At 41.6% G+C, this 26,396-nt stretch overlaps 3 protein-coding genes and 1 long non-coding RNA gene across 4 annotated transcripts in view; 3 read left to right on the forward strand and 1 right to left on the reverse strand.

Moving 5' to 3' along the window:
- Positions 1–1,186, forward strand: part of LOC134445663 (low-density lipoprotein receptor-like) — a 4,349-nt gene extending 3,163 nt beyond the window's left edge. Inside the window, exons 2-4 of the mRNA XM_063194706.1 lie at positions 7–197; positions 364–486; positions 765–1,186. Of these exons, the coding sequence (XP_063050776.1) occupies positions 7–197; positions 364–486; positions 765–1,186 (736 nt within the window). The remainder of the gene's footprint in view (positions 1–6; positions 198–363; positions 487–764) is intronic.
- A 765-nt stretch (positions 1,187–1,951) lies between these two features.
- On the forward strand, positions 1,952–18,266 carry LOC134445677 (low-density lipoprotein receptor-like). Its single transcript, XM_063194716.1, has 2 exons — positions 1,952–2,464; positions 18,191–18,266. Exon 1 carries the CDS (start codon positions 1,952–1,954, stop codon positions 2,453–2,455), a length of 504 nt encoding a protein of 167 aa, XP_063050786.1. The 3' UTR covers positions 2,456–2,464; positions 18,191–18,266.
- Positions 4,343–7,269, reverse strand: LOC134445411 (uncharacterized). The gene is made up of 5 exons (XR_010034253.1): positions 7,221–7,269; positions 6,300–6,405; positions 6,058–6,159; positions 5,148–5,220; positions 4,343–4,778 (listed from the first exon to the last, which is right to left on the reverse strand). It is a non-coding gene; the product is annotated as an uncharacterized LOC134445411 (long non-coding RNA).
- Positions 12,832–25,513, forward strand: LOC134445687 (beta-2-glycoprotein 1-like). Its single transcript, XM_063194724.1, has 12 exons — positions 12,832–12,843; positions 17,699–17,770; positions 18,067–18,117; positions 18,208–18,310; positions 18,463–18,491; positions 18,632–18,779; positions 19,270–19,366; positions 20,904–20,980; positions 21,807–21,995; positions 22,233–22,412; positions 23,766–23,963; positions 24,888–25,513. Exons 1-12 carry the CDS (start codon positions 12,832–12,834, stop codon positions 24,965–24,967), a joined length of 1,236 nt encoding a protein of 411 aa, XP_063050794.1. The 3' UTR covers positions 24,968–25,513.
- The last annotated feature ends 883 nt before the right edge of the window (positions 25,514–26,396 follow it).

Genomic DNA, 26,396 nt, shown 5'->3' on the forward strand with positions numbered 1-26,396 from the left:
AAACAGCTCCTTAGAAGACGCTTTCTTCATTCCTCAACCATGTTTTTCTCCTTTTTCCTTCTTGTGTGGCACAGGGGCCATCACCTGCTCCTCTACCCAGTTCCAGTGTGGGAACGGCAGATGCATTACATCCCGCTGGGTATGCGACGGCTCACTCGACTGTGCTGATGGAACGGATGAGCTGCCAGCCGCCTGCCGTAAGTATCATAACTACGTAACTTCACAATATTAGTGCATCAAAATATTAGTGTACATTTTCAATTAACAGAATTCTGTGACACAACTTTTTTTTTTATTTAAGGAAAATGTTGTGACACTTTATGCTCTTTTGAACCTCATGACCTATTTTCTTACAACACACAGAGAACAAGACATGCTCCCCAACTGAGTTCCATTGTGGTGGGCGCCTGAATCAGTGTGTGCCGTCTGCTTGGCGTTGCGATGGGAAGAGTGACTGTGAGAGCGGTGCTGACGAGGAGGGATGTGGTAAGTTGGTGGCATCCTTTTTGCCACAAGTCACTTGTGTGTGTATATTATATGTATAATATGTATTGTATACTGTTAAAATAGTGTTGAATGGCAAGGGTTGAATGCCTAGCTTTATTTGTGTAGCACATTGGACATGACAGGGACAGACTTGAGTGCTTTACAAAAGAAACGCATGCAGTAGTATGAGCTGGTGCTGTAACACCAACGTTTATTTCTGTGCAGCATGTGTCTCTGTGTTGTTCTTAGTTCATTTAGTGACTGTCTCTACCCCACAGCTCCAAGGACGTGCTCCGATGGCGAGTTCGCCTGTCGCAGTGGCCAGTGTGTGGCGCAGACCTTCGTGTGCGACCGGGAAGACGACTGTGCGGATGGTAGTGATGAGGCTTCCTGTCCAGCGCCCACCTGCCGCCCCGGCGGCTTCCAGTGCAACGACACCAGGTGTGTGCCAGGGCTGTGGGCGTGCGACGGAGACGCTGACTGCCTGGACGGGTCAGACGAGTGGCCGCAGAACTGCCCTGGCAGGGGGACCCAGCTGCCCACCAAGGCACCCTGCTCAGCACGGGAGTTCCACTGTGGCAGTGGAGAGTGCATCCATGGTGGTTGGAGGTGCGACGGCGGGAACGACTGCGATGACGGCTCTGATGAGGTCAACTGCAGTAAGTATCATATTTCTCATCTTCTCATCTCTACAATGTGATATGATGCTATAGAACAGAAGAAGGCAGATCATAATAGTCTACACAAAATTACAAACTACAAACTACAAAATTGAGCGGTTCCCTGAAGAACCTTTGTTGAGCGCGCAACGCTAGTCTACAGGTCCTTGTCTTTTGTTTATTCTTCCCCAACACCAATCAATCGAAGGGGATTTGTTTGTGCTCATTTGTGCTGTCAAAATTAACGCTTCAATCATTTGTTTTGTAAAGTTACAGCTGTTTTAATAAATAAAATAAAACATCTGTAACTTTACAAAACAACTGAGTGAAGCGTTAATTTTCACAGCACAAATGAGCACAAACAATTTCCCTTCGATTGAGACTACTTTGGAAAAATTTGGACGTGGAGGGGGGGCTGCCCATTGAAAATGCATTAGTATTATTAGTATTTTCATATTTAAGTTACTCAAAATCCTTAATAGCACAAACACATTTTTTTACGGCATAATCCGGCACAAACGAAGCATAAACAATCTGCAGTGTTATTTCAGCATTTTGGTTCGGAGGGGGGGCCAGCTTCACACAGGTCAAAGTTCGGAGAGAAGAGTGTTCCACTGCGAGCGCAAGTGTGCGAGTGTGTGCATGTGCGAGTGTGTGCGTGTGTGCTTTCGCTTGTCAAAGTCCAGACATTTCAGACAACTCAAAATTTTCACATATTAACCGTGAATTTTTAAAATAGACTAACTCAGCCAGTGAGAAGGGGGAGGGAAATTTTCTCACAGTAGGCTACTATATTTATTGTATTTATGCAGCACATTGAACATGACAAGGCGCTTGGTTCATTAACATTAGATGACTCTTTCTTCCCTACAGCCTCAAAGACGTGTGCCGGTTTCACCTGTGGCAGTGGCGAGTGTGTGCCGCTGTCCTTCGTGTGCGACCGGAAAGCCGACTGTGACGATGGCAGTGATGAGGCTTCCTGTCCAGCGCCCACCTGCAGCCCCGGCACCTTCCAGTGCAACGACACCAGCTGTGTGCCAGGGCTGTGGGTGTGCGACTTCGACGCTGACTGCCTGGACGGGTCAGACGAGTGGCCGCAGAACTGCCCTGGCACCAAGGCACCCTGCTCAGCACTGGAGTTCACTTGCAGCAATGGCCAGTGCATCCCTGGAGGATGGAGATGTGACGGCGACAAAGACTGCATGGACGGCTCTGATGAAGTCAACTGCAGTAATGATCAGATATCTCTCCTTTCATCTCTGCAGTTCATGAAGGAACAGAAGAAAAAAGGAGAAGACAGATCAGAATAGTCAAGTCAAGTAGGCCTATGCTTTATCGTCAAATTCGTTACATGCACTGGTCATACAAAAAAATTGAAATGACGCTTCTTACTTTACCGCACAGACATACTTTAGGTATATACATCGACAGTATAGACATAGACATTAAAGTGCAAGACTGGACATCAGAACACCTATATATGGAACATATTAACAAATGGAGTTTTTTGTGTTGTGCATTTACAATGTCCCAGTGTAGTAATTCTGTCATAGTAGTAGCATTGTTGAATAGTAGGGGTGTAACGGTATATAAAAATCACGGTTCGGTACGTACTTCGTTTTTTGAGGTCACGGTTCGGTACATTTTCGGTACAGTATATATAAAAGGAAAACCCATTCAAACTGCTACTTTGGGTCGGAGATTTCAACAGTGTAAGAAACAGTACTTTTCTCAAGGTCTCACAGAGACCAAGCCTCTACACCTTTTGTCTTGCATTCTCTCTCAATATTCTGCGTGAGCCACTGCATGTAGTGGCAGCATAATGTAAAAACATGAAAAGAGCTGCCTTTCAATCTACCTTTCGGTACAGCACTGTTCGGTTTGGTAAAGGTCAGTTCGCTTCGGTACAAATACAATACGGTGTACCTTTACAGGCCTGTTGAATAGCAATGAATAATAAGCAAAGTAAATTGTAATGTGCATATATTTACATCGTCCTAGAATAACATTCTTACTTAGTAGTAATAGTGTTGGGGCATAGTAATGCATAACATAAAGTTTAAGTCAGAGCTAAACAGCTAAGTGTATGATGTGTGTATAGTTTATCTGTGGATCTTCAGGTGACTGGAGACTGATCCTTGATCCACAATCTTGACAACTACTTTTGTTCTTCTGCACGCTATGCGTGTCCCTCTTTGCTTGTTGTATTGTTAACCAACAAAAAAAATACTAGGCCTATTGGTGCTGGTAAAGGGCAAATCATTTCATTTTCATTTTGCAGGTAATATTTCACATAAAAATGCAACAACTTAAAGAAACTCCCGCACACTGACCATTTCGCTGTTCTTCCTTTAATAACGACGTTTAGCTACACTCTTAAAAAAGATTGGTTAAAATAAACAAAAAATTAGTAGTTTTTAACCGATCTGTTCGATTAATATGTGTCCGAGAAAAATATTAGTCAAAATAACCGATTAGACTTTAGTTAAAATTTCAACCAATCTAGATCGGTTAAAAAACTAACCAATTCCAAATCGGTTGTTTTGACCAATAGATTGGTCATGTTTAACCAATCTTTATAAGTCAAAAATGTACCAATCCCCCAATGGTTGTTTTGACCAATTTGTTCGATTAATATGTGTCCGACACAGATATTGGTTAAAATTTTAACCGATTTGCTTGGTTAGATGGACACTGCAATTACTTCACTCCAAATTAACAGTTTCAAAGCTACATCAATCATAACCAATAACCAAGATTTGAGTTTGTTTTCACAAAGTTTATTAACAATTTAATTTCAAAAGGCTTTAAAGCACTGATCTGAAAGGATGGGGATACAGTAACTTACAGCAATCTGTTCCTTCCCAACACTGCTGATGGTAAAGTTGTGTGGACACAACAAAAAGACAGGCTGGTATTAAGGGACATTTAAAAAAAAAGAAAAATCAAAAGCAGAGGTAACATTTTATGCTTGGTGAGCCGTTTTCAACGAAAATTCAAATTACAAATGCATGCATATCCTGTGACTATTACTTACTTACAAAATGTTAAGGTTGTGCTTGACAACCGGAGAAAACCTCAGAGTCAACATGATCTTACTTTGTTATATTCAAAGAACAGTACATTTTTGCAAAACAAGGAGGCAAGTATCACTTAGAATGGTGTTTCTCCAGTACCAGGTACCAGGTTTCTCCAGTACCAGGTAAATTACCTGAATTTGCATAGGATGTAGCCTGCATGTCAGTGGAATCAGAAGTAGGCCTAATTAAAATACACATGATGTGGAGTGGTGGTGTCTGCGTAGATGTTTAAAAAAATGTCCAGTGACTACAGAGCAACTTGAAGTGAGAAATGTTCCAGTACCTTGGCCCACTTGTTGGTTGAGATGGTTATATCGTACACATATTCAAAAGAGGCAGAAACAGAGTTAAACTGTGGTGGATATGCCAAGTTACACACCCGGTAGAGCATGAAAAGCTTGTCACTGCGCAAGTCAGGCAATCAGCAACAGGAATGGTTACGTTGTCATCCATGGCAGTGATGACACTGCCGTGTCAAACTCTCGCCTCCTAGTAGTGGGGTCCTTGAAACCTTCTCAGTGTTAGTGCCGAGGGATGCAAAGTTGGTTCCAGTCTGAAAGAATTTTTAAGATTTGAGAGAGAGAGAGAGAGAGAGAGATACATCAATGGTGCTTAGCCCCATAATGCACGCCATACCATCTGAAACATGCTGTAATAGTCATTGAAACTACTATGACATAACATAGGGCCTTTAGTAATGCACTGCGACTCAGTAATTGCCATTCTGGTAACCACAAAATGTATAACGCCCTGTTTTAACAGGTTATATAGAAAGCTTTACTCTACTGAGTGAACGGTATAAATCATGCAGTATCAGGAAGCTTAATTAACACCAAGTATAGCCAAAATCAACAATGCACACAACTATATCGTGACTTGTTCTTTCTAAATAAAGGTTAAAAAAAATGTCTGGCAGACGTACCAAACTTGGCATCTCCAGAAAGCGTGGAAATTTCTCAAAGAGGTCACGCATGGAGGGGGAGTCCTCAGCGATCCTGAAAAATACAACAAATTGAGAAAATGTAACCCAAATACTCCGATCAATGAAACGGTGGGCTCAGCGTCATAGGCCTAACAGCAGAAGGCACCAAGGGTGCGTTTGTAAACTGCCGCTCTGAGCACACAACAATTGGTAATGTCATGTATGAGCAGTGGTGGACAAAGTAAAAGTTTTTTTTTTTTTTAAACAGTTTCTTCCCAACACAGGTAACTTATCTGAGTAAAAAGAAGACCAATGTACTTGTCTTACGATGAGCTGATTCTGCACAGGTTGGATTGAGTTTGTGGTGGGTTCTTGTTAGGTTTTTATTGTTTTTCAGTAATAACACAGTCTATCTCAATAGGTAAGTATACTGGAGCAAACGGTGTAACAGCTATGTAATATCATGTGCTACTGTTGTAATTACACCACCAAAGTACTTTTACTTTGTCCACCACTGTGTACGAGTGTGTTATTCAGACTGTTAGATAGTAGACATTTGAAACACACATTTGGTGCAGATTTATTAAAATTTGCTTACTGGTACATTTAGAAACTTTTTTTTTCAGTATTTTTAGACATGGTGCTACAAAGGGGATCAATGTACTGTAACCAGGCAGCTGCCATCCTTAACCCTGTAGTGCAGCGTTATGGCTCTATGTAATGTCATAGCAATGTTGTTATGATGTATTTAAGCATTTTCAGCAAGTGAATAGGGTCGCTGGTGACCTATCCTCTCAAAATAACACACAAGATGAACAGGATGCATCTCTGATTAACAGTGTGTGGTTCAAACTGTTAAGACATTTGAAACACACATACATGTGGTGTACATTTGTGAATGGTTTCTAACCTTTAGAAATTCTGTCAATGTTCAGAAGCATTTCCAGACATGGTCCAGGGGGCTCAAGTACGACCAGAGAGCAACCATCCAGCAATAAGGATATCTTCTCAGCTGCACACAACATTAACACACAACACACAACATTAATTTGCATCTCATATTGACAGCATGAAATACATAGCATGTTTAGCACTTTGACTTTTATAAAATACATGGATTGATTTTGTGTGAGTTCATGAACTTAAACTCACCTCTTGCAACAGTGTTTATTTTCTCTGAGGTACACCACACCAGAGGAATCACTCAGTGTAATCAGACAGCTTCCATGTAGGATCCTTCAGTAATATTCTCAGTCATCTGCAAAGCAGGACAGCACAAAACATGAACATGATTATGCATTTATAGGCCTAATTATTACAAGAAAATAATGAAAAATGATAACACCGTCACCATCACGACACAATATGATGATGAATAGGCCTAGAGTATGAAACATCTAAAAGATACATGTCTGTATACATGCAAAATGTTTTAGTTTGTTTGTTTGTTTTATATCATTGATCATTTTCCCAGACGGATTGACAACAGATGGCTCAAAGAATTCAGTGTGCTAAACTGGAGGGCAAAAAGAGCAGATTATCTATCTTTCTGGATATTTTACTCATCACTTGAAATTAAATCTAAATCTAATCTAAGATGTCACACATAGAGGAGGAGTCCTCAACGATCCTGGAAAATACCACAAATTGACAAAATGTAACCCAAATACTCCAATCAATGAAACGGTGGGCTCAGTGTCATTGGCCTAACAGCAGAAGGCACTAAGGGTGTGTTTGTAAACTGCCGCTCCGAGCACATAACATATTGGTCATGTCATGTATGAGTGTGTTATTCAGACTGTTAGATAGTAGACATTTGAAACACACATTTGGTGCAGAGTTATAAAAAAATGCTTACATTTGCAAACTGATTTTTCTCAGCATTTTTAGACATGGTGCTACAAAGGGGATCAATGTACTGTAACCAGGCAGCTGCCATTATTCCTTAACTATCCTCTCAAAATAACACACGGCATGAACAGGACGCATCTCTGATTAACAGTGTGTGCTTCAAACTGTTGAGACATTTGAAACACACATACATGTGGTGTAAATTTGTGAATGGTTGCTAACCTTTAGAAATTCTGTCAATGTTCAGAAGCATTTGCAGATATGGTCCACTAACGACCAGAGCTACCATCCAGCAATAAGGATATCTTGGCCATCTTCTCAGCTGCAATAATAACACACAACATTAGTATGCATCTCATATTGACAGCATGAAATACAGAGCAAGTTAGAACTTTGACTGTTTAAAAAACACATGGATAGGTTTTGTGTGACTTTATAAACTTAAACTCACCTCTTGCAACAGTGTTTATTTCTCTGAGGTACACCACACCAGAGGAATCACTCCGTGTAATCAGCCAGCTTCCATGTAGGATCCTTCAGCAATATTCTGTCATCTGCAAAGCAAGACAGCACAAAACATGAACATGATTATGTATCAATATGCCTAATTATTACACAAAAATAAAGTTTGAAAAATGATAACACCACCATGACAAAATAGGCTGAATAGACCTACAATATGAAACATCTATAAGATGCATTCCTTAAATTGTTTTCATTGATCATTTTCCCACACGGATTGACACCAGATGGCTCAAAGAATTCAGTGTGCTAAGATAGAGGGCAAAAAGAACAGATTATATATCTTTCTGGATATTTTAGGCCTACCCATCACTTGAAATGAAATCTGATGCATAGCCCACTTGTTAAGACCTCTAAAATCACTAGGCCTACTAGTAGATCCAAAAAGGATGGGCAAAGAAATCTAAATATTTATTGCAGTAACCATACAAATTAAGCATCTTTGATCAAGCCAAAATTAAGCACCCTACACATCTGGGTGTTTCTGGGCTCATTATTTCAGGAGAAATCTGTCAAATAGGTAATGCCTATTTATTGAAAAGAACACGATCTGATGGCTGACAGTGGTTTCTCCCTGAACAGAGAGAACTGCCCACAGAGTTGGCAGTAACCGAATGGGACAAAACAGCACACTGTATGCACAATAACAAGTTCAGAATCAGTCTACTCACTCACTTCCTTTACACAACGAACAGGGAAAGGCACATGTGTTAAAACATACTTCAGAGCAAGTGTATAGTCAAAATGAGTTCGTTTCTAACAATAAAAATCAGGCATAAGTTGTGGCTACTTCAAGCTTCTGAGTCAGCTAAAAGATAAGCTGATGTTGCTAACGAACTTCTAGCTAGCTCTTCTCTCTGGTATTTGTGTTTTACTTTGACTCAAGTACATTAACTGGATATCTTCAGAGCATAATTATACTCAAAGGGAGTTCGTTTCTAACAAAAAAAAGACTTTAGCTAGCTAATGTTGCTAGCGGACAAGAGATTCATTATTCAGTTTGGCTAGCTCTAATGTTGCTAGCGGACATTTAGCTAGCTCTTAACTTTGGCGCCAACAGGCTTACAACACTAACTTGGCATGTTGTAACTTCAGAACAACATTAGCGATATATCAAAATGTGTTCGTTTCTAACAAGAAACCAATATTCAGTTATGAATACATCGGGCTATTTCAAACATCCCTCAACAAAGGCAACATGATTTAACCGTTAGACTATAGCTAATTGTTGCTAGCGAACCACCTCATCATGCAGCGCTAGCTCTTTCAGGTGAAGAGGCCGGCGCAAACAATCTCTGGCCGGCGGGGAAGCACTCCCTTCGGGCCTCCTCCAGAAACCACTGATAGCTATGTTGCTAGCGGACATTTAGCTAGGTCTTAACTCTGGACAAGTTTTATAGCTCTTTCGGAGCAAATCTATAATGTAAATTTCGTAGAGTTTGTTTCTAACAAAACACAAACTTTCCAACAAAGTTGTGAAAACACCTAGGGGCTAAGTTAGCATACCGGTAGTTAGTGGCCCGTTAGCGGAGGTATGGTCTGAAGACAAATTCATTGCAAATTACCATCCTGAACAAGAAACGGTTTCGTTATTCACTGTATATTTGGCATTGTCTTGAAATTATTAACGAAACATTGAAAATAAACGAACTTACCTCACAAAGTATTTGAATTTCACCAATATCTCAAACGGCTTTCCTGCAGCACCAAGATGGCGGCTTTGTCAGAAAATTGAGAAGCAGAGTTACGTACTTGACGTTGAGCGTCAGACCTGCGTCAGTTACCAATCTCTTAGTTAACATTTGCTTAACCAATAATATTAGTCATTTTTCAACCAATCTGTTATTAAAGTTAACCAATATCTTTGTTAAAAATCACCAATTGTTCTTAACCAATGATATTAGTTGTTAGATAACCAATTTGTTTGTTTAATAGTAACCAATGTCACAGTTAATTTGACCAATATTGCCTCAACCAACAAGATTAGTCGTGTTTTTAACCAATCTCTTTTAAGGGTGTATTAGACCTTCATCAGGCAATCTCGGGATTCTGAATCTAGGAGATTGCCTGATGAAGGTCTAGTACCAAAACGTCGTTATTAAAGAAAGAACAGTGAAATGGTCAGTGTGCGGGAGTTTCTTTAAGTTGTTGCTGAGTGACCCATGGGCCATCTCCGATGCACCTGCCAGCTGAGGTGTGCGAAAAAAGTCGAAGTTTAACATCAAAATGCAGAAAATGGAATATGTATGTGGACTTTGCAATCTCCAATGGGAGGATATGCGCTCCGGTCACGGAACTTGACGATAAGACGGGATCCTGCGCCAAGGACATTCATACATCGCAGAACTCATGTCAAACAATCATTGTCAAATAAATGTCAATAACTGTGTCTTTTGCTTCTCGAGTCTATATGGTAGAAATAGCGTACAAGTCAAGTCAAGTCACATTCCTAATATTGCCAAGTCAAGTCACAAGTCAAGTAATTTGTGACGTCCAAGTCCAAGTCACAAGTTCACATCTCTGGTGTCAAGTGCCTCGAGATTAGTGATAGAAGTTTGTAGATCACATCTCCATAATCTGGACTGTTGAGCTCGATGAGATGCAGTTGACGTGGCGTCACTCATATTTATAGAAGTTGACAAAAACTTAGGCCTACACCAGAGGTGGGCAATTATTTTGGCCTGAGGGCCACATTGGGCGTAGTATATGGATCGTAGGGCCAGATGTCGCAGACAACATGCCTGTGCCGATAATAAGAAATACTGCAGTGTACACTGACATAACTTGTTGGCTATTTCACTCCTGTGACCTTGATTCATTTCACACCTGTAACACCCTTTGCTTTTTTTTGAGAATGTTAGGTGTGAGTAGGGTACTTTGGATTTAAAAGGCTCTGTGGGCCAGAGGAAATGGCTCAGCGGGCCGCATGTGGCCCCCGGGCCTTAGTTTGCCCAGCCCTGGCCTACACAGGAAAAACTGCAGCTATAGAACTGTTTTGCAGTGCAGTAATGGTGTAATCAGGGCTGCCACTGGGCATATGGTGTCAAGGCAGTCGACAAGGGTGGCAAAACGTCTTGGGGGCACTGGGCATCAGTAATGCTCAAAAGTCCCACAGAATTACACCGTCAAGTGAAATAAAACATTGAACTTAACATTAACAATGATTATTCATAAGCATTCAGAATATAAGTACTGTAGGTATTATGTCAGCGGTGCTTGATCAGATGTACGTTGTGTTTACAGATGCCAATTTGTACTGTAAATGCACAGAAATGAAAGGAGCTGTTTGCTGTTTGCCTAGGGCACCAAATCGATTAGAAGCGTCCCTGAGTGTTAGTGTGGTAGTAATAGTGTCATCAGGCTTTCACTGTTGTGAGAAGTTAACGTTAACAGCTAAACAATGCCACCAGTGGGTTGATTTCCCTGTGCTTTGAAGCATTGAAAATGACTATAAAACCACTTTTAACTCAAAAACATTGGTATTATGGTCTGTGGTGTTCATGTACTTTGCAAAACGTCTGAAAGAAGCAGAAAGGAAACACATATGCCCATACAGCTTAGCCGGCCATGACAACAGTAATAGTTACTCTTCAACCCAGAGTCTATTTGCCTTCTCCACGACCTTTAGTCTCTGGGACATTAGGAAAAGAAGCCCCCAAACTGATCACACCGATCAGCATTACCGTGACTAGCTTCCACTGACTGCAGTATTCAGGGTGGCTTTGTTTCTGTCCAAATAACACTTCACATGTACTATACAGTGTGAATATAATGTGAATATAATACCGATAGGCCTACAATGACACAAAAACTGAATTTGGAAAACTGTATGCTAATGCAAAACACAATGGGAAACAAAATTAAAGGACCAGTTCAGTCAATTTCAACATGCAGCTGTAATGCTCGCACTACCCTGGACTTGTCAGTACCTGAGTTTTTTTTCCCCCTTTCTTCAGCTTTTTCCGAGATCTTGGACATTGTAATGGGGGCAGCGCTTTGTTTACATTTCAAAAAAACATTTTTATTTATTCCCAAAAACATCTGGGTACTGACAAGTCGAGGGTAGCTTGAGCAATACAACAGCATATTGAAATTGACTGAACTGGTCCTTTAAATTAAACCGGTTATGTTCTTTTTTTAAATCAAGTTTTATATCTCATTACATGTATTACATGTGAAGAGTTCAGATGCAAAACCCTTTAAGTGCCTATTCAGAAAATAATCTTAATTCATTTTTATTTAATACAAAGCTATCAAAATTGCATTTTTTTTAATTTTTTTATTTATGTAATATAACTATTTATATGTATTATTAAGTACATGAATGTGAACCATACCAACAACTGGGTTCTCTAAAAATATAGAAGTGCAGGTCTTCAGAAATGAAGTTAGGGGGTTTTGCATCTGAACTCTTCATGTAGTCATTACATGACTGAAATGACGTTACCAAGCCAATGATCAGTTAAAACTATTGTGCAAGTCATTACTTGAGACCAAAATAGTCCTTTTAGGGTGTTGAAACTGTCTGAACCGTCTTCTCGTCAGCATGTGTTGAGTCTGCTTTTTTGGGGGTTTATCGGAAAAGGGGCCTATTGCTAAACAGACAGTGAGGGGAACTGAGTTGGTCATGCGGCGTCATTGTGCCTTACAGGGCCGGCCCGAGGCATAAGCGAACTATGCAGTGGCTTAGGGCCCCCAAGCCACCAGGGCCCCCTGTGAGCAGCGAAGTCCCAGGAAGAAATGAATTGTCCTCTAGTTTCCCTAGCCATATTTTTTACTCATGTGCCATTTACTACGATGAATGAAACAGGAGCCACTATATATCGAGTATGGGGGGCCTCAGATGAAATGTTGCTTAGGGCCCCATAAAGGCTTGGGCCGGCCCTGGTGCCTTATCTGGGCTCCGGGTGGACTGCAAATAGGAGCTAAAGCAAAGCAGCGCTGTTCAGCCAGACAGTTTCTACTCTTCTCCCCTCCTCTTTTTACATAATTCATTATGGGTTTTAAAATCATTTTACTGATGCTTTTTGAAGTATCTCTTCACCTTACTGTTTCATCCAAAAAAGGTAAGGCAATTACTACCACATCACGAGGTCAGATGAGCTGTAGGTTTGATTTATTGATTATTGTCACAGGCTTACGTTAGACTTTAGATTTGTAGACTGTCAGGATAGTGTGTAAGCATGGCTAAAATGGTAACCTAATCCTAGAAGTGGTAAACCTCACCCAGTATGAACGTTAAATCTGCATCAAATCTATCGATTAACATGAAGTTAAGATTTGTAGACTTTCAGGATAAAGATGTGTAAGCATGGCTAAAATGGTAACAGAATCCTAGAAATAGTTCACCTAACGTTCATACTGGGTGAGGTTTACCACCTCTAGGATTAGGTTACCATTTTAGCCATGCTTACACTCTATCCTGACAGTCTACAAATCTTAAGTCTAACGTAAGCCTGTGACAATAATCAATAAATCAAAGCAGTTCATTGGCAATATATTTGTAACAAGGACAGTAACTTTTCTGATCACAGTAATGTCTGTTGACATGCTTGGTTGTTGTTCTTGTCTCTTTATCTCTTGCAAAGACTTCTGACTCCTCTTATTTTCTGGCTTGTACTTAATTTTTGTCCTATCGCTTTTGGTTTAAAACGTAACTGTTTGGTAACACTTTATTTTAGGGATACATCTATTAGCACTAATACATACAATGTTCCTGTATAAGTAACTTGTAAGGCATGTACAAAGCAAAATCAAACATTTGTTAAGCATGTATTAGCAAATGTCTTGGATTTATTACCTATTTAACCTTAGTAAGGACCTATAGGCCTTAGCGTTTGCTTAGTACATGCCTTACAAGTTACTTATGCAGGCATTAACATTGTATGTATTAGTGCTTATAGATGTATTCCTAAAACAAAGTGTTACCTGTTGTTTTATTGTAAACATCTTCAGCAATAAATCCAGCAAATCCAGCAAAATTTGTTATCATGGTCCTGTTGTGGCTCACACTGTAGGGCACTACTTTGCTGCCGGGGTTCCATTCCAGCCTGGGTCCATTCCCAAACTCTTTCTCCGATAACACTTTACAATAACTACCCAAAAAAGCTTAATAAACACTTTGGTAACATTTAATTATAATTAACATTTAACAAAGCATTTACAAATGTTTGTAAATGAGTAAGAACCAAACTACGACAGCACAGAGGAGTGGGAATCAACTTCAAGTTTTATGTGGTTTCATGCCTTCTGGTCTTTAGAGGATAAACTTCCAGGACCAATAAGACTGTGCTGTGTCTGTTGTGTTAACATAGCATTTCTTGCCCATTTATAAACATTTGTAAACATTTAGTTGATAATTAGTTCATTATTTATAAAGTGTTTATAAAGCTTGTTTTGGATAGTTATTGTAAAGTGTTACCGCAGAGATACACCAGCGGCGACGCGACTCAAGCGACAGAGTGTAGCAGCAAGCGATACGAGAGATTGAGGAGACTAGAGTATGTCCGTACAGGCAGAAGGCAAAGCATTCAAGCATTCCCATTGGCTGTGGTCACTGACCTCTATACAGTCATTGGCTGTCGCGGCTTGTCGCCGAACCGCGTCATAGAAAGTTGAAAAGATTTCAACTTCAAATTGTCGCGCTCGTCGCGCAAATCGCTCTAGTCTCCAGAATCGCTTTTGTCTCTCGACTCAATACAAAGTGAATTACTTCCGTCGCTCGACTCGCTCAGATCGCCGCTGGTGTATTTCTGCGGTTACTCTTTCTCCCTTGCTTCCTGTCTCTCTCATCTGTCCTATCGCAAATAAAGGCACAAAAAAATCTTTACATTATCATTACAGGCTAAAAGTCTGCTGTCTAATATCAGTGTATTAAAATCTATATATTTAATGCAGATCTGATGTTGTTCATTCATACATGCCCTGTCCCTACTCTGAGAAGTGACTGTGGTCTGTGTTGTGTTTTGCATAAAAAAGTACTCTACTAAATATTAGGTTGATTTAGATTCTATATTATTACATTCAGTAGTTTTGGGTTGTGATCTCTTATTAGTAATTTTGTAAGACTATGGCCGCACGCAGAGGCGCATCTTGCCACCAGGCAAGGCAGGCAGCCGCTTGGGACCCCCAAACCCCTAGATAGTGAATAACAACACATACACTGTCCTACAGTAGTGGAGATTTTGGTTCAAATATTAATTCTTTTGCATTTTCGCTTGGGGCCCCACCTGACCCTAGAATCGCTGCACGTTTTCATATCAAGTCAATTGTCAGACATGCTTTGTGCTGGTGTACTGTACATGTATACTGCAGAATTCAAACTAACTTTGCTTTGAAGCTGCATCAGTAGGCAGAAAATCATTCGTTTTACTACATATGCATGTCTATACATTAAGTGTGTGTGTTGTGTTGTGTTAAAGTGTGTGTACGTGTCCGCGCGTGTGTGAACCTATTAGTGACTGGACATTAAGATGTGAACTTAAAGGCACACTGTGTGAGTTTTTTTGTTGTTTATTTCCAGAATTCATGCTGCCCATTCACTAAAAAATATTTGTTTATTACTTAGAAAACTTTAATGTAAAGATCAAATTTGGCAATAGGCAGCCCAGTTTCAATGAGCAGCATAGTTGCAGTACCTTTTTTGACCATTTCCTGCACAGTGTATCTTTAAAAAAAAATAAAAAATTGAACACTATTATTCAGTGATGGGCCAGATGTCCTTAATTTCTCCCATAACTATATTTCTGTCAGATCCACTCTAGTCAAAAATGAGACGGGAAACAGATATATTTCAGAAGCTTTATTTCTGAATGCATACATTTGTGTTTGGGGGTATGGCTCTGTTCGGAGGAAGTTCCCCGGCTTCTCCATTAGCTCCATGAAAGTCAATACAGGGAACAGCAGCATCCTCAGGTGGTGTGCCTTCCATATAACTGGAAAGGCAACATACCCCCTAGAACAGAGCAAGCAACAACAACATGGCATTGTTTGGCAATGATTAGTCAGGTGGAGCAGGGGAGGTGGTGCAAAACAAGCAGCAAAAAGCGATGACAGGAAAACAAATTCGGTAGTTTAAATAAAGCGCGTCAAATGTCAGCATCCAATTGCGAGCTGCAGCTGATTAACCAAAGCGCAGCTGATTAGTGGAGAGTTGTATGGGTTGGGTCGGCGTCAGCCAGTAGGTAAAAGGGCGCATTGACTACGTGGCCTGCCAGAACCAAAGAGGCTTGAGACAAGAGGGCGTACTCACGTCATAACAGCGTAGTACGAAATGATAGCGAGGGGAGTATGGAAATTTTATTCTTCTTCTACGGTCAGTATTGGAGCCATCAGGGAAGCAGTGCAATGACACTTCCGCGACGGTCGGAGTGTGGAACAGGTCATAGGACAGCGTGAAGGTTTGTCAGCTGTCCTTAATTACCCCCAGCAATTACTGCTGACCAACAGCTGCCGTTAATTTGGCCACAAATTATCCATCATGGTGTCGCCCCCACTGACCATGCGCAAGGGAGTACAGAAATTGTATCCATCGCACCCACTGACCAATGACCATGCGCAAGGGAGTTCATTTTCCATCCACTCGTGTCCTCAGGCAACGCCCCTGTACTACACCGTGGCCAATGCATTCCCTCCCCAAGAGATTGTTCTTCTGTTGAGTTTCTTTGGGCAGAACTAACGCAGGTTGCTCGATTTGTTTTTTTGTGTGTGGTCATCCCTAGGTGTTACGGACAGATATCGGTTTAGGTTTCTGAATTTGATGTTTTGACTTGTTTGAGTGATGACAGTCTAGTGGCGCTACAAATGGGGTCACGTGGTGATTGTCAATTAGTATTTCACCTGTTCACTCGGGGTGTTTGTAGTCAGGGAGTAGGTGATGGGGGAAGCCAAACTTTTGCTGACCACTGCACGCATGCTATTTTGCATATAATTCGCACTTAATGGATTTTAACCTCACCTGGAGTATGGACTGTGAACCTGTTCTTTTAACCCTTTGATACTGAAAGCTAAATAAAAGACGCAAAACGGACATATGGACATTGGAACTCATTTCATTGAGCGCGTCGAGCATATAAACTTCCCTCTGTCAGCTGCTCCGGCGGCTGAAACTTAGTTGGACAGTCGCCCAAACACTAGGTGAGGTGGGGGCCCTGCAGAGGGTGTATGAGCCTCTCGTAAACTTAGAGGAGGCTATCGTAATTCCTCACCCCTTTTGTCCTCGCCTTTTTATTTCTTGTGTGGTACAGGCTGAAGGTGAAAGCTCGCACATCCAAGCGTCTGACCTGGGAACAGGACCAATATAAATAGCCAGATAAAAATGGAGAGAAAAGTCCGCTACAACCAGACCAGGATTTCATGCTCCCAATTATGTTTTTTGTTTTTCCGTGACGTCACGGAAACATTTGAAAGTAATTGGGAGCATGAAATCCTGGTTGTAGCGGACTTTTCTCTCCATTTTTGTGTGGTACAGGCGCCATCACCTGCACCTCTACCCAGTTTCAGTGTGAATGGGATGCCTTTATTTTCCCACATGTATCGAGCATTCTAAGGGCTGGGCAATATGACGATATCGTTATCGTTATCGTTAGTGTATATTTTGACCTTTCTCCCATATCGTTTATATCGTGATAGTAATTGTATCAATTTTATACAATTGAAATGTAATTAAATGATATTCATGTTGTCACAATACACACTATAAGTTAATGTAACTGTAAAAATAAGAATAAAAATATCCATTTTAAAGAAAGGTTGTTTTGTAAAATGAAAAAATAAAGAGCAAATAAAGAGAATAACTGAAAATGTACGTAATTGTGCCCTTATTTTCCCACATGAATCGAGCATTCTAGCATTAGTTCTGGCCAGGCCATGGTGGTCGCTGCCCAAGGTCATAAAGAGCTGCTGCTTATTATCTATTACTGTACTATAAATCTAAGTCATACCTATTCAACTAAGAAGTTGCATTTTGAATGTCTTGTCTTGTGTTTCTTGACTGTAATGGTCCTGACAGAGCTGTGTGTGTTTGTTTTTACGTAGTGTGTGGCCGTCCTCAGGCCCTGGGTTGAAGTGGAGGTGGAGGGCCTGTAGAGGGTGTACGAGCCTCTCTTGATCTTAGAGAGGGCTCTCGTATTTAATTCCTCACCCCTTTTTTCCTCACCTTTTTATTTCTTGTGTGGTAGAGGAGCAATCACCTGGACCTCTACCTAGTTTCAGTGTGGGAGCTGTGCATGCACTGCATCACACCTGATTCTGTGGGTGCCAGTGTTGCCAGATGTGTCTGACCAAATCCCGGCCAAAAGGTTCTCAAAATCCGCCTAAATGCGTTAAATTCCGCCCAATTTCAACAAATTGCATTGGTTTCTATGAGCACAAAACTTCAGAAAAAAATGTCAAATGGTCAATTTTTCTCGTTTTTACCCGCGGACGACCATCCCAAGTAGCCCAATTGGGCGGGTAACGATCCAATCTGGCAACCCTGGTGGGTGCCTTTATTTTCTCCCATGACATACGACTGTGTTTGTTTGTTGTAGTGTGTGGCCGTCCCCAGGCGCTGGGGGAGGTGGAGGTGGAGGCTCTCCAGAGGGTGTACGAGCCTCTCGTAACCTTAGAGGAGGCTATTGCAATAGAGCTCTATTTATTCCTCACACCTTTACATTTGTGTTTGTACGTAGTGTGTGGGCGTCCCCAGGCGCTGGGGGAGGTGGAGGTGGAGGCCCTCCAGAGGGTGTACGAGCCCGGGGAGGAGGCTATTGCAATAGAGCTCTATTTATTCCTCACACCTTTACATTTGTGTTTGTTGTAGTGTGTGGCCGTCCCCTGGCGCTGGGGGAGGTGGAGGTGGAGGCCCTCCAGAGGGTGTACGAGCCTCTCGTAACCTTAGAGGAGGCTATTGTAATAGAGCTCTATTTATTCCTCACACCTTTACATTTGTGTTTGTACGTAGTGTGTGGGCGTCCCCAGGCGCTGGGGGAGGTGGAGGTGGAGGCCCTCCAGAGGGTGTACGAGCCTCTCGTAACCTTAGAGGAGGCTATTGTAATAGAGCTCTATTTATTCCTCACACCTTTACATTTGTGTTTGTTGTAGTGTGTGGCCGTCCCCTGGCGCTGGGGGAGGTGGAGGTGGAGGCTCTCCAGAGGGTGTACGAGCCCGGGGAGGAGGCGGTGCTCTCCTGTGCGGAGGGGTACTCCCGCGCCGGGGGCTCCCGCGTCATCGTCTGCACCAACACCGGAGAGTGGACCAGGATGTCTCTGAAATGCACACGTGAGTTCAAGACAAATTTGATTTTCACTAAAATATATACGTAAGAAAATGAATTACTAATTTTTGTAAAGTATCATCTACTCGTGCTTGGATATGATGAGGTTACGATTAGATTGGAATATGAGGTTGAGGATGAGGATTTGTGCAAGTATTTCTATAGCAGACAGTGATGGAAGACCTGATGTCAAGCTCAGTGATTACTCTGTAAAAATATATCAGCAGATCAGGGGCGTAAAGTATACCCCCGCAGACCCCACGAGGGGGGGGGGACCCATACGAGGCGGGGGGCCCACATGGGTCCTTGACTTGAAGAAACGGGCCCCCTCCACATGATATTAGGCCCTCTTTTTTCGTTCGGGGGCCCATTTTTGGTAGCTCGCATGGGGGCCTGAAGTACTTCTGTTACGCCAGTGTAGCAGATGCTTGTCACTGTCTTGTCTTCCAACATCACATTGACTAGTCATTCATTCGTTTGCAATTCTCTCCACAGCCAAAAGCTGTCCTCCCCCTGATGACCTGGCTCATGGGAAGATTGAGTTTACCGACATCGTTTACAAAAGCGTCCTGAACTACACTTGTGATGAGGGGTATGGAAACCAAACTAGCTGATGTATATTGGTCTATTTCTGGGGGGCTATGATAAGATCATTTGGGTTTTTTTTTGTGCTGTATTTGTATCAGGCTTGTATGAAATTCAGAATTGAATTCAAAGTAATGCCATAATACACCACCACCTAGTGTTCATATTAAGGACAGACCGATATATATATCGTTATCGGTATCGGGACGATATTTGCATTTTTTAAGTGTATCGGTATCGGCCGATACGCGTGTGGTTTTGGCCGATACGCAATATTTATTATTTTATGTCATTCGTTTTTTTTTTTTTTTAAAGGCACAAAGACACTTTATTTTTTAATTACTTGATTGTTAGACATTACTTGATTGTTAGAGTGGGTGTTTAAATGTTACAAGTTCTACCTCAATTTGATCATGTTAAAGGAATGTTTATTTTTAACTTGAGACCTGGAATATTTGTCATTTTTTACCCTTTTTTTTTAAAAACCCATATCGGCCCCAAATATCGGGTATCGGAAATCGGGTATCGGCCAAGGGTGATGAAAAAAAAAAAACGGTATCGCATCGGCCATTAAAAAACCTGTATCGGTCGACCCCTAGTTCATATTACTGTGAATTTCAATGAATTACTGTGAATTTCAATTCGGAATTTCGTACAAGTCTGATCAGTATCTGTATTCCTATCTCCGTCCTCTGGTTACATGCTTAGTGTTTATGGGCGGCGCTTCACTGTCTTATTACATTACATTACACTTAGCTGACGCTTTCATTTATTCAAGCGACTTACAACTATTATTTTTCAGGGTAATGGTTACAGTCCCTGGAGCAATTGTGGGGTTAGGTGCCTTGCTCAAGGGCACTTCAGCCATGGATGGAGTTGTAGGGAGAGGTCAGCGGGGATTTGAACCAACAACCTCTATATTGAAAGACCAACCCTATAACCACTAGGCCACGGCTGCCCCATTGCAACAAAAGGAATAGAGCAAGGCAGAGCAATGGATGTGAGGGATGTGACAGACTAATATCTGTTGAACAGAATACCTGTTGATCTCAGTCCTCAGCATCAGGGCCGTAACAAGACATTTTCAAATAACGAGGTCAAATACTGCATGCCTACTGCATACTGTACATTTAGAGTGCTTCAAACACTTCAGTCAAACTCTTAAGTTTGTTTTCATGAATCACTCATAAGGATAAATGGAGGTGGTGTATACGGACTGAATTTATCATTGTTGATCATGCATCGATTGTCATCATAGATACATTTTACATTACTGAAAAGAAAAATACAGAGGACATGACCTCTGTGTCCTCAATGCTAGTTACGGCCATGGTCAGCCTTGTGCACATTCTGCATCTTAAATCTACTTTTTGTGGTTGGTTTACTTACATGTTAGTGGTTTTATAGTTAAGCTGCTGTATAGTTAGCCAAAGTAGATATGGGTCGATTTACTGTAACTGTGTTAATTTTACAGATGTAGGGGGTCTTTTCAAAAGTGGACATGAGTTAAAATCTGTCTGTCTGTGATCCTGTCTGTTCTGCAGGCACATCATGAATGGGACGAACTCCAGCACCTGTTTGCACGACGGAAAATGGAGTAACCCTGCCCCAGTTTGTGAACGTAATTTTTTATTTAACCCATTGATGCCTAAAGCACCTGCAACAAAGCGCCTGCTGAATGCCTAAGCCAGTGGTTCTTAACCTGGGGTGCGGGCACCCCCTGGGGGTGCGCCAGAGATTCCAGGGGGTGCACGGAATTTTGTTTTTGTAGAGGTTGTGACCAAAATTATACATGCAAACATTATAGTTTGGCCAAATTAAGTCCAAATTAAACTGGTATTAATTAATTTGGTCCCCATTTAAAGTCATTCAGGTATTGATTCATGTCTCAAGCGAGAATCATTGTAATTAATCACTCATTTATAATTTTTTTATTGCATACACATGTAAAAGTTTGTGTTGGGGGTGCGCGGCTTGTCTTCGGCACAGGTAAGGGGGTGCTTTAGGAAAAAAGATTAAGAACCACTGCCCTAAGCCATTGTCGGGAAAGTTGCCCTCAGCCTATAAAAACCGAAATATCTCAGCCTCTGATGCACATAAAAATATGAAATAAGGCATTTAAACCCTAGGACTGTCATCTTGCCTTAGAATGTGTTCATTCAGCTGTAACATACCCACATTTTTATTAAAAAGCTAAAATCTCAAGAGCCTGAATGCAGCGTATATGTGTCTCCAGGCACCAAAGGTTAAACAACATATACGAATCATCAGGCTAAAATGGGTTAAAGCATGTATAAAATTGGTAATCTGACACAAAACATGTTTTAGTCATTTTAAACAGCAGCACAGTACAACAAAGTGTACTTTATAGCGTTGTGTTATTTTAGAAGGCAGGCTTTCGTTCAACATTAGTTTGACTAATGAGAGTGTGTTCTGTTTTCTCCCAGCGGTCACCTGTGGTCTAGCCCCTATTCCTCATTATGCTAAAGTCATTTATGACAAAAAGCCAGTTGGAAACGTCGTCACTTACGGATTCGGGGGGCGATATGAGTGCAACCCTCCTTTGGCGATGTTCGGCAATGAGAGAGCCCACTGCACAGCCAATGGGAACTGGTCTGAACCTCCAACATGTAAAGGTAAATGTTTCCCAAAAGCCCCTATTCCTGATATATTTTCAAGGGGGTGCCTCAGATTTACCGTCAGTATCGCTTAAGTGTTTTGGATAAAGTGCTTTTATCTCTCCCAACAAGGCTTAAAAACATCTCACAGATGCATAAAAAAGTCTTAATATTAGTGTGTGGTCCTCTGCGTCTTCATTCACGTAGTAATCCATGTTCTTTTTGTTTGGTTGTTTATTTTCCATTGTTTTGCAGCTGTGGTTTGCCCCGCCCCCACTGGGTTAGCCAATGGGTTCATCACGTTTGCAGTGATGCGAGAGCATGGTTACAAGGAGAGGGTGAAGTACGGCTGTGACGCCAACTACGTCTTAGACGGAGCAGCTGAGGTGGAGTGTGAGAAGACGGGCCAGTGGTCCCACAAGCCAGTTTGCAGAGGTGAGAACTGCATGTGTACAGGGACACTAGTGCTGATTACACGTATGTGGATATTTTTAAATGCAGATATTTTTGTATCAGTTTAGTTGTTCAATGTAAACGTAACATGCTGAAATAAAATAAAACCTTTATTGAGAGAGATGCGTTCCCCTAAATGGGATTAATATTTTTTTAAACCGGAGTTTTGAAATGCAAATGAATTCTAAAACTCATTTAAGTGAGGACAAAAACCAATGCGTTTTCAAAAGACAGTTTCTAACAATCCCCGGGAATAAAGGACTGGTGTGTTTTTATACGAGCCAATCGGGAATCATCCTGCTGATCCCGATTGCCACTCCATCAATGTTTGCAGGAAACAATGGCCGAGTTAGTGATGACGCATTGCTGCTTTTGCAGTGCAGCGAGCATGCGCATTTTGCCATTTCAATGCATTCTGGTCTGAAAATTCTAAGCAGAATGCATTGAAATGACCAGAATGTATTGAAATGGCACTGGACAGCAAAAGTAGCAATGTGCCATCCATCAATAACGCGGCCAATATCTGCCACACGGAATGCATTGTAATGGCAAAGTGTGCATGCACGCTGCACTGCAAAAGCAGCACTGCAAAAGCAGCACTGCTTCATCACAAACGCGGCCAATATCTGCCACACTACCGTACAGAGGCAAAAGTGCAGTAACTACATATTTTGTCAAAATTGTGTTTGGACTGAAAATGGTCTTCGTTACACCTCCTTTATCCTGTGGCAAACGTGTCCCGTTTTAGAGATGTTGCTACACATGTCAAGATTTGCAGTAACCACAATATCCAACCCAACACCAAGGCTTTGAAGGTCTTTTCCTCATTGTCAATGTTGGCATAGTAACTGCACTTTGCCTTTTTTTAGGGCCGCATACGTTTGTTGTTAAAAATGGTTCTATTATGCATGTGGTTTACTCCAGTTCAGGTAACCGTCGAGTGAAACATGTAGACAAGAGCAAAATGTTGTTTTTATAGGCTATTAGGAAAACCTTAAAGGGCAACTCCTGCCAATTTCAATGTGCTGTTGTATTGCTCACGCTACCCTAAAATGAATGAGCATAGGCCTACTCCAAATATTTTCCCCAAAAGGTATCGCTGTTTGCTAGTTGTCTGCTGATGTTGCATAACCTTTTGGATGTTTTTGGAAATACATTTTTTTTTAAAAATTGAGAAAAGAAACAATTTGCAGTGGTTAGTAATACAAAGATAGTAAATAAACACATGGAATGATCTTGAACAGAGAGATTATATGAAATGAGGGTACATAAAATTGCCTCAAAGTGGGAGGTCCATATTGTGACATGCTTCTTCCCCTTCTTCACTGACCACAGCTCCATGCAGCGTCGGTATTAAAAGAGGTCGCATCTTCTACAATGCCAAAAAGATATGGATTGAGGACTTCAAGCCAAACAGACTTCTTCACGGAGAGTATGTGGCCGTGTACTGCCTGAACAAACAGCAGAAATGTGGGTATCCGGTGGCAACGCAGTGCGTCGATGGAAACCTGACCATCCCAGAATGTTATGAGGGTAAGAGAAACAAACACATTGTGTGGCTCAAACTGGCTAATTTTTTTTATCTATGTTTCTATTCATTTTAAAGTGATACTGTCCCATTTTTTAGTTTAATTAAGCTTATTTTACACCTCCCCTTGAGTTAAATAATAGGGTTTTGCCGTTCTCCTATACTTTCAACCGTTCTCTGGGTATGGCAGTGCAAATTATACCTCCATGCTATCAGTTAACATTGTGACCTATGAGACCAGCTGGCGGCCAACTGGTGTCATAGGACTCAATGTTAACTGCTAGCTTGGAGGTAAAATTTGCACTGCCATACCCAGAGAACGGTTGAAAGTATAGGAGAACGGTAAAACCCTATTATTTAACTCAAGGGGAGGTGTAAAATAAGCTTATTTCCAAAAATGGGATAGTATCACTTTAAGCTGCAAACTGGAAATACTAACAGCAACAATGTTCGTATGTGTATGTGCTGAACAAAAGAGGTCCCAAGATGGAACCTTGTGGTACCCCCATGGAGCATGCTTTTAAGGAAGATGTCCCTTGATTATTTTTATTGTTAATAACCTTAAGGAGTTAATTGTACTTCATGTGCAAGTTAATGAAATGTGCACGATGAACACAATGTTTTGCATGATGTTTCATGAAAGTGGCTAGACCTCACTATGACAATGACATTTTCATGACAAGCAATACATTTTGTCGCAATATAATGGTGTGCATGTGTGTGTGTGTGTGTGTGCGTGCGTGTGCGTGAGTGCGTGCGTGCGTGCGTGCGTGCGTGCGTGCGTGCGTGCGTGCGTGCGTGCGTGTTGTGTGTGTGTGTGTGTGTGTGTGTGTGTGTGTGTGTGTGTGTGTGTGTGTGTGTGTGTGTGTGCACGCGTGTGCTTGCGTGCGTGGGTGTGTGCGTACATGTGTGTGTGTGTGTGTCCACAGAACCAGGCAAGACAACATACAACTTGAAGTCAGGCTCCCTTCCATCTGAGATCAAGATGTGCGGTGCAGCAGTGGCCTAGTGGTTACAGAGTTGGTCTTTCAACCTGGGGGTTGTAGGTTCGAATCCCCCCTGACCTCTCCCTACATCTCCATCCATGGCTGAAGTGCCCTTGAGTAAGGCACCTAACCCCACATTGCTCCAGGGCCTGTAACCAATACCCTTAAAAATAATAATAACTGTAAGTCGATTTGAATAAATGAAAGCGTCAGTTAAGTGCAATGTAATGCACTGTAATGTAATGTAATTTAATGTAATGATCCACAGCAAAGTTAGTGTTTAGGAGCCATTGCTTTATATATGAAGTTTCAGCCAACAAAGTAGCTACCATAGCCTTCCCTGTTACCATGTATCCTCTTATTCCATATTTGTTTTTATTTTTGATTTTTAATTCTGTGTATTGGTCCCAGTCTTAAGTCCTTGTGCTGTGTTGACCTGTGGTCTCTGTCTTTATGTTGTTTCATTAGCCTATTTGTTGTCTGTCCTGAATGTTTTAAATACCTGCTGCAAATCTAATTTCCCCTTGTGGACAAAACAAATTGAACTTGAACTTGACGTTGAACTTGAACTACGCTTCCGAGAATGAAATGCACCCCTGGTTTGATTCAAGGCCTTCAGACCACTTGTGTCTCATCTTCTGAGACCTAAAACGTCAGTTGCATTCCTGGAAAACACCAAGGTCAGATGAGCACTGGAACTGAATGAAACAGCTTGTGATAGAATTTAGGCCTATGGTCGGAATGTGTAAGTTTCCAAGCCATAGCAAATAAACTTGGTCAGTCTTTCCCATCTTTCTATGTCTTGTCTGCAGATTGTGTAGTACAGTGGTTCCCAGCCTATGGGCCGGGGCCCACTGGTGGGCCCTGAAGGTATTCCAAGTGGGCCTTGAAAACAATTACCAAAAATAATAATCATATTTTGGTGTGTGTTGCTGTTGATTTATTTGCGTTTTATTCTTAATTGGGTCAGAAGTGGACCCCGAACATTTTTGACAATTTCGAGTGGGCCCCCAAGTTGAAAAAGTTTGGGAACCCCTTGCGTAGTATAAATGCTCAACATCACAATACAGTTTGGATGTACAACCACACTGAATAAATGTATGGATTATGCACACAAGAATACATTCGACTGAGACTTGCCATAGATCCACAGGCGCAAATCTAATTTCTCACACATTTTCCTCTGCCCACCTGTCCTCTTTGTCAACTTGGGTACAGTAGAGTTAGTTTTGTATCGGACATTCACCTGACATTTAAAATACAAATGTAGGGGGCGCTGTGGTGCAGCGCGCTAAGCCCCCCACATTTGGGCTTGCATGCCCAACCCCGGGGACCCCGGTTCAAGCTCGGCAGGGGGTCATTTCCCGATCCTCCCCCATCTCTCTGTCCCACTCACTTCCTGTCACCATCTTCGACTGTTCTGTCAAATAAAGGCATAAAAGCCCCTAAAAA

The sequence above is a fragment of the Engraulis encrasicolus genome, chromosome 1, assembly GCF_034702125.1.
Source record: "Engraulis encrasicolus isolate BLACKSEA-1 chromosome 1, IST_EnEncr_1.0, whole genome shotgun sequence".
Classification (NCBI taxonomy): Eukaryota; Metazoa; Chordata; class Actinopteri; order Clupeiformes; family Engraulidae; genus Engraulis; species Engraulis encrasicolus.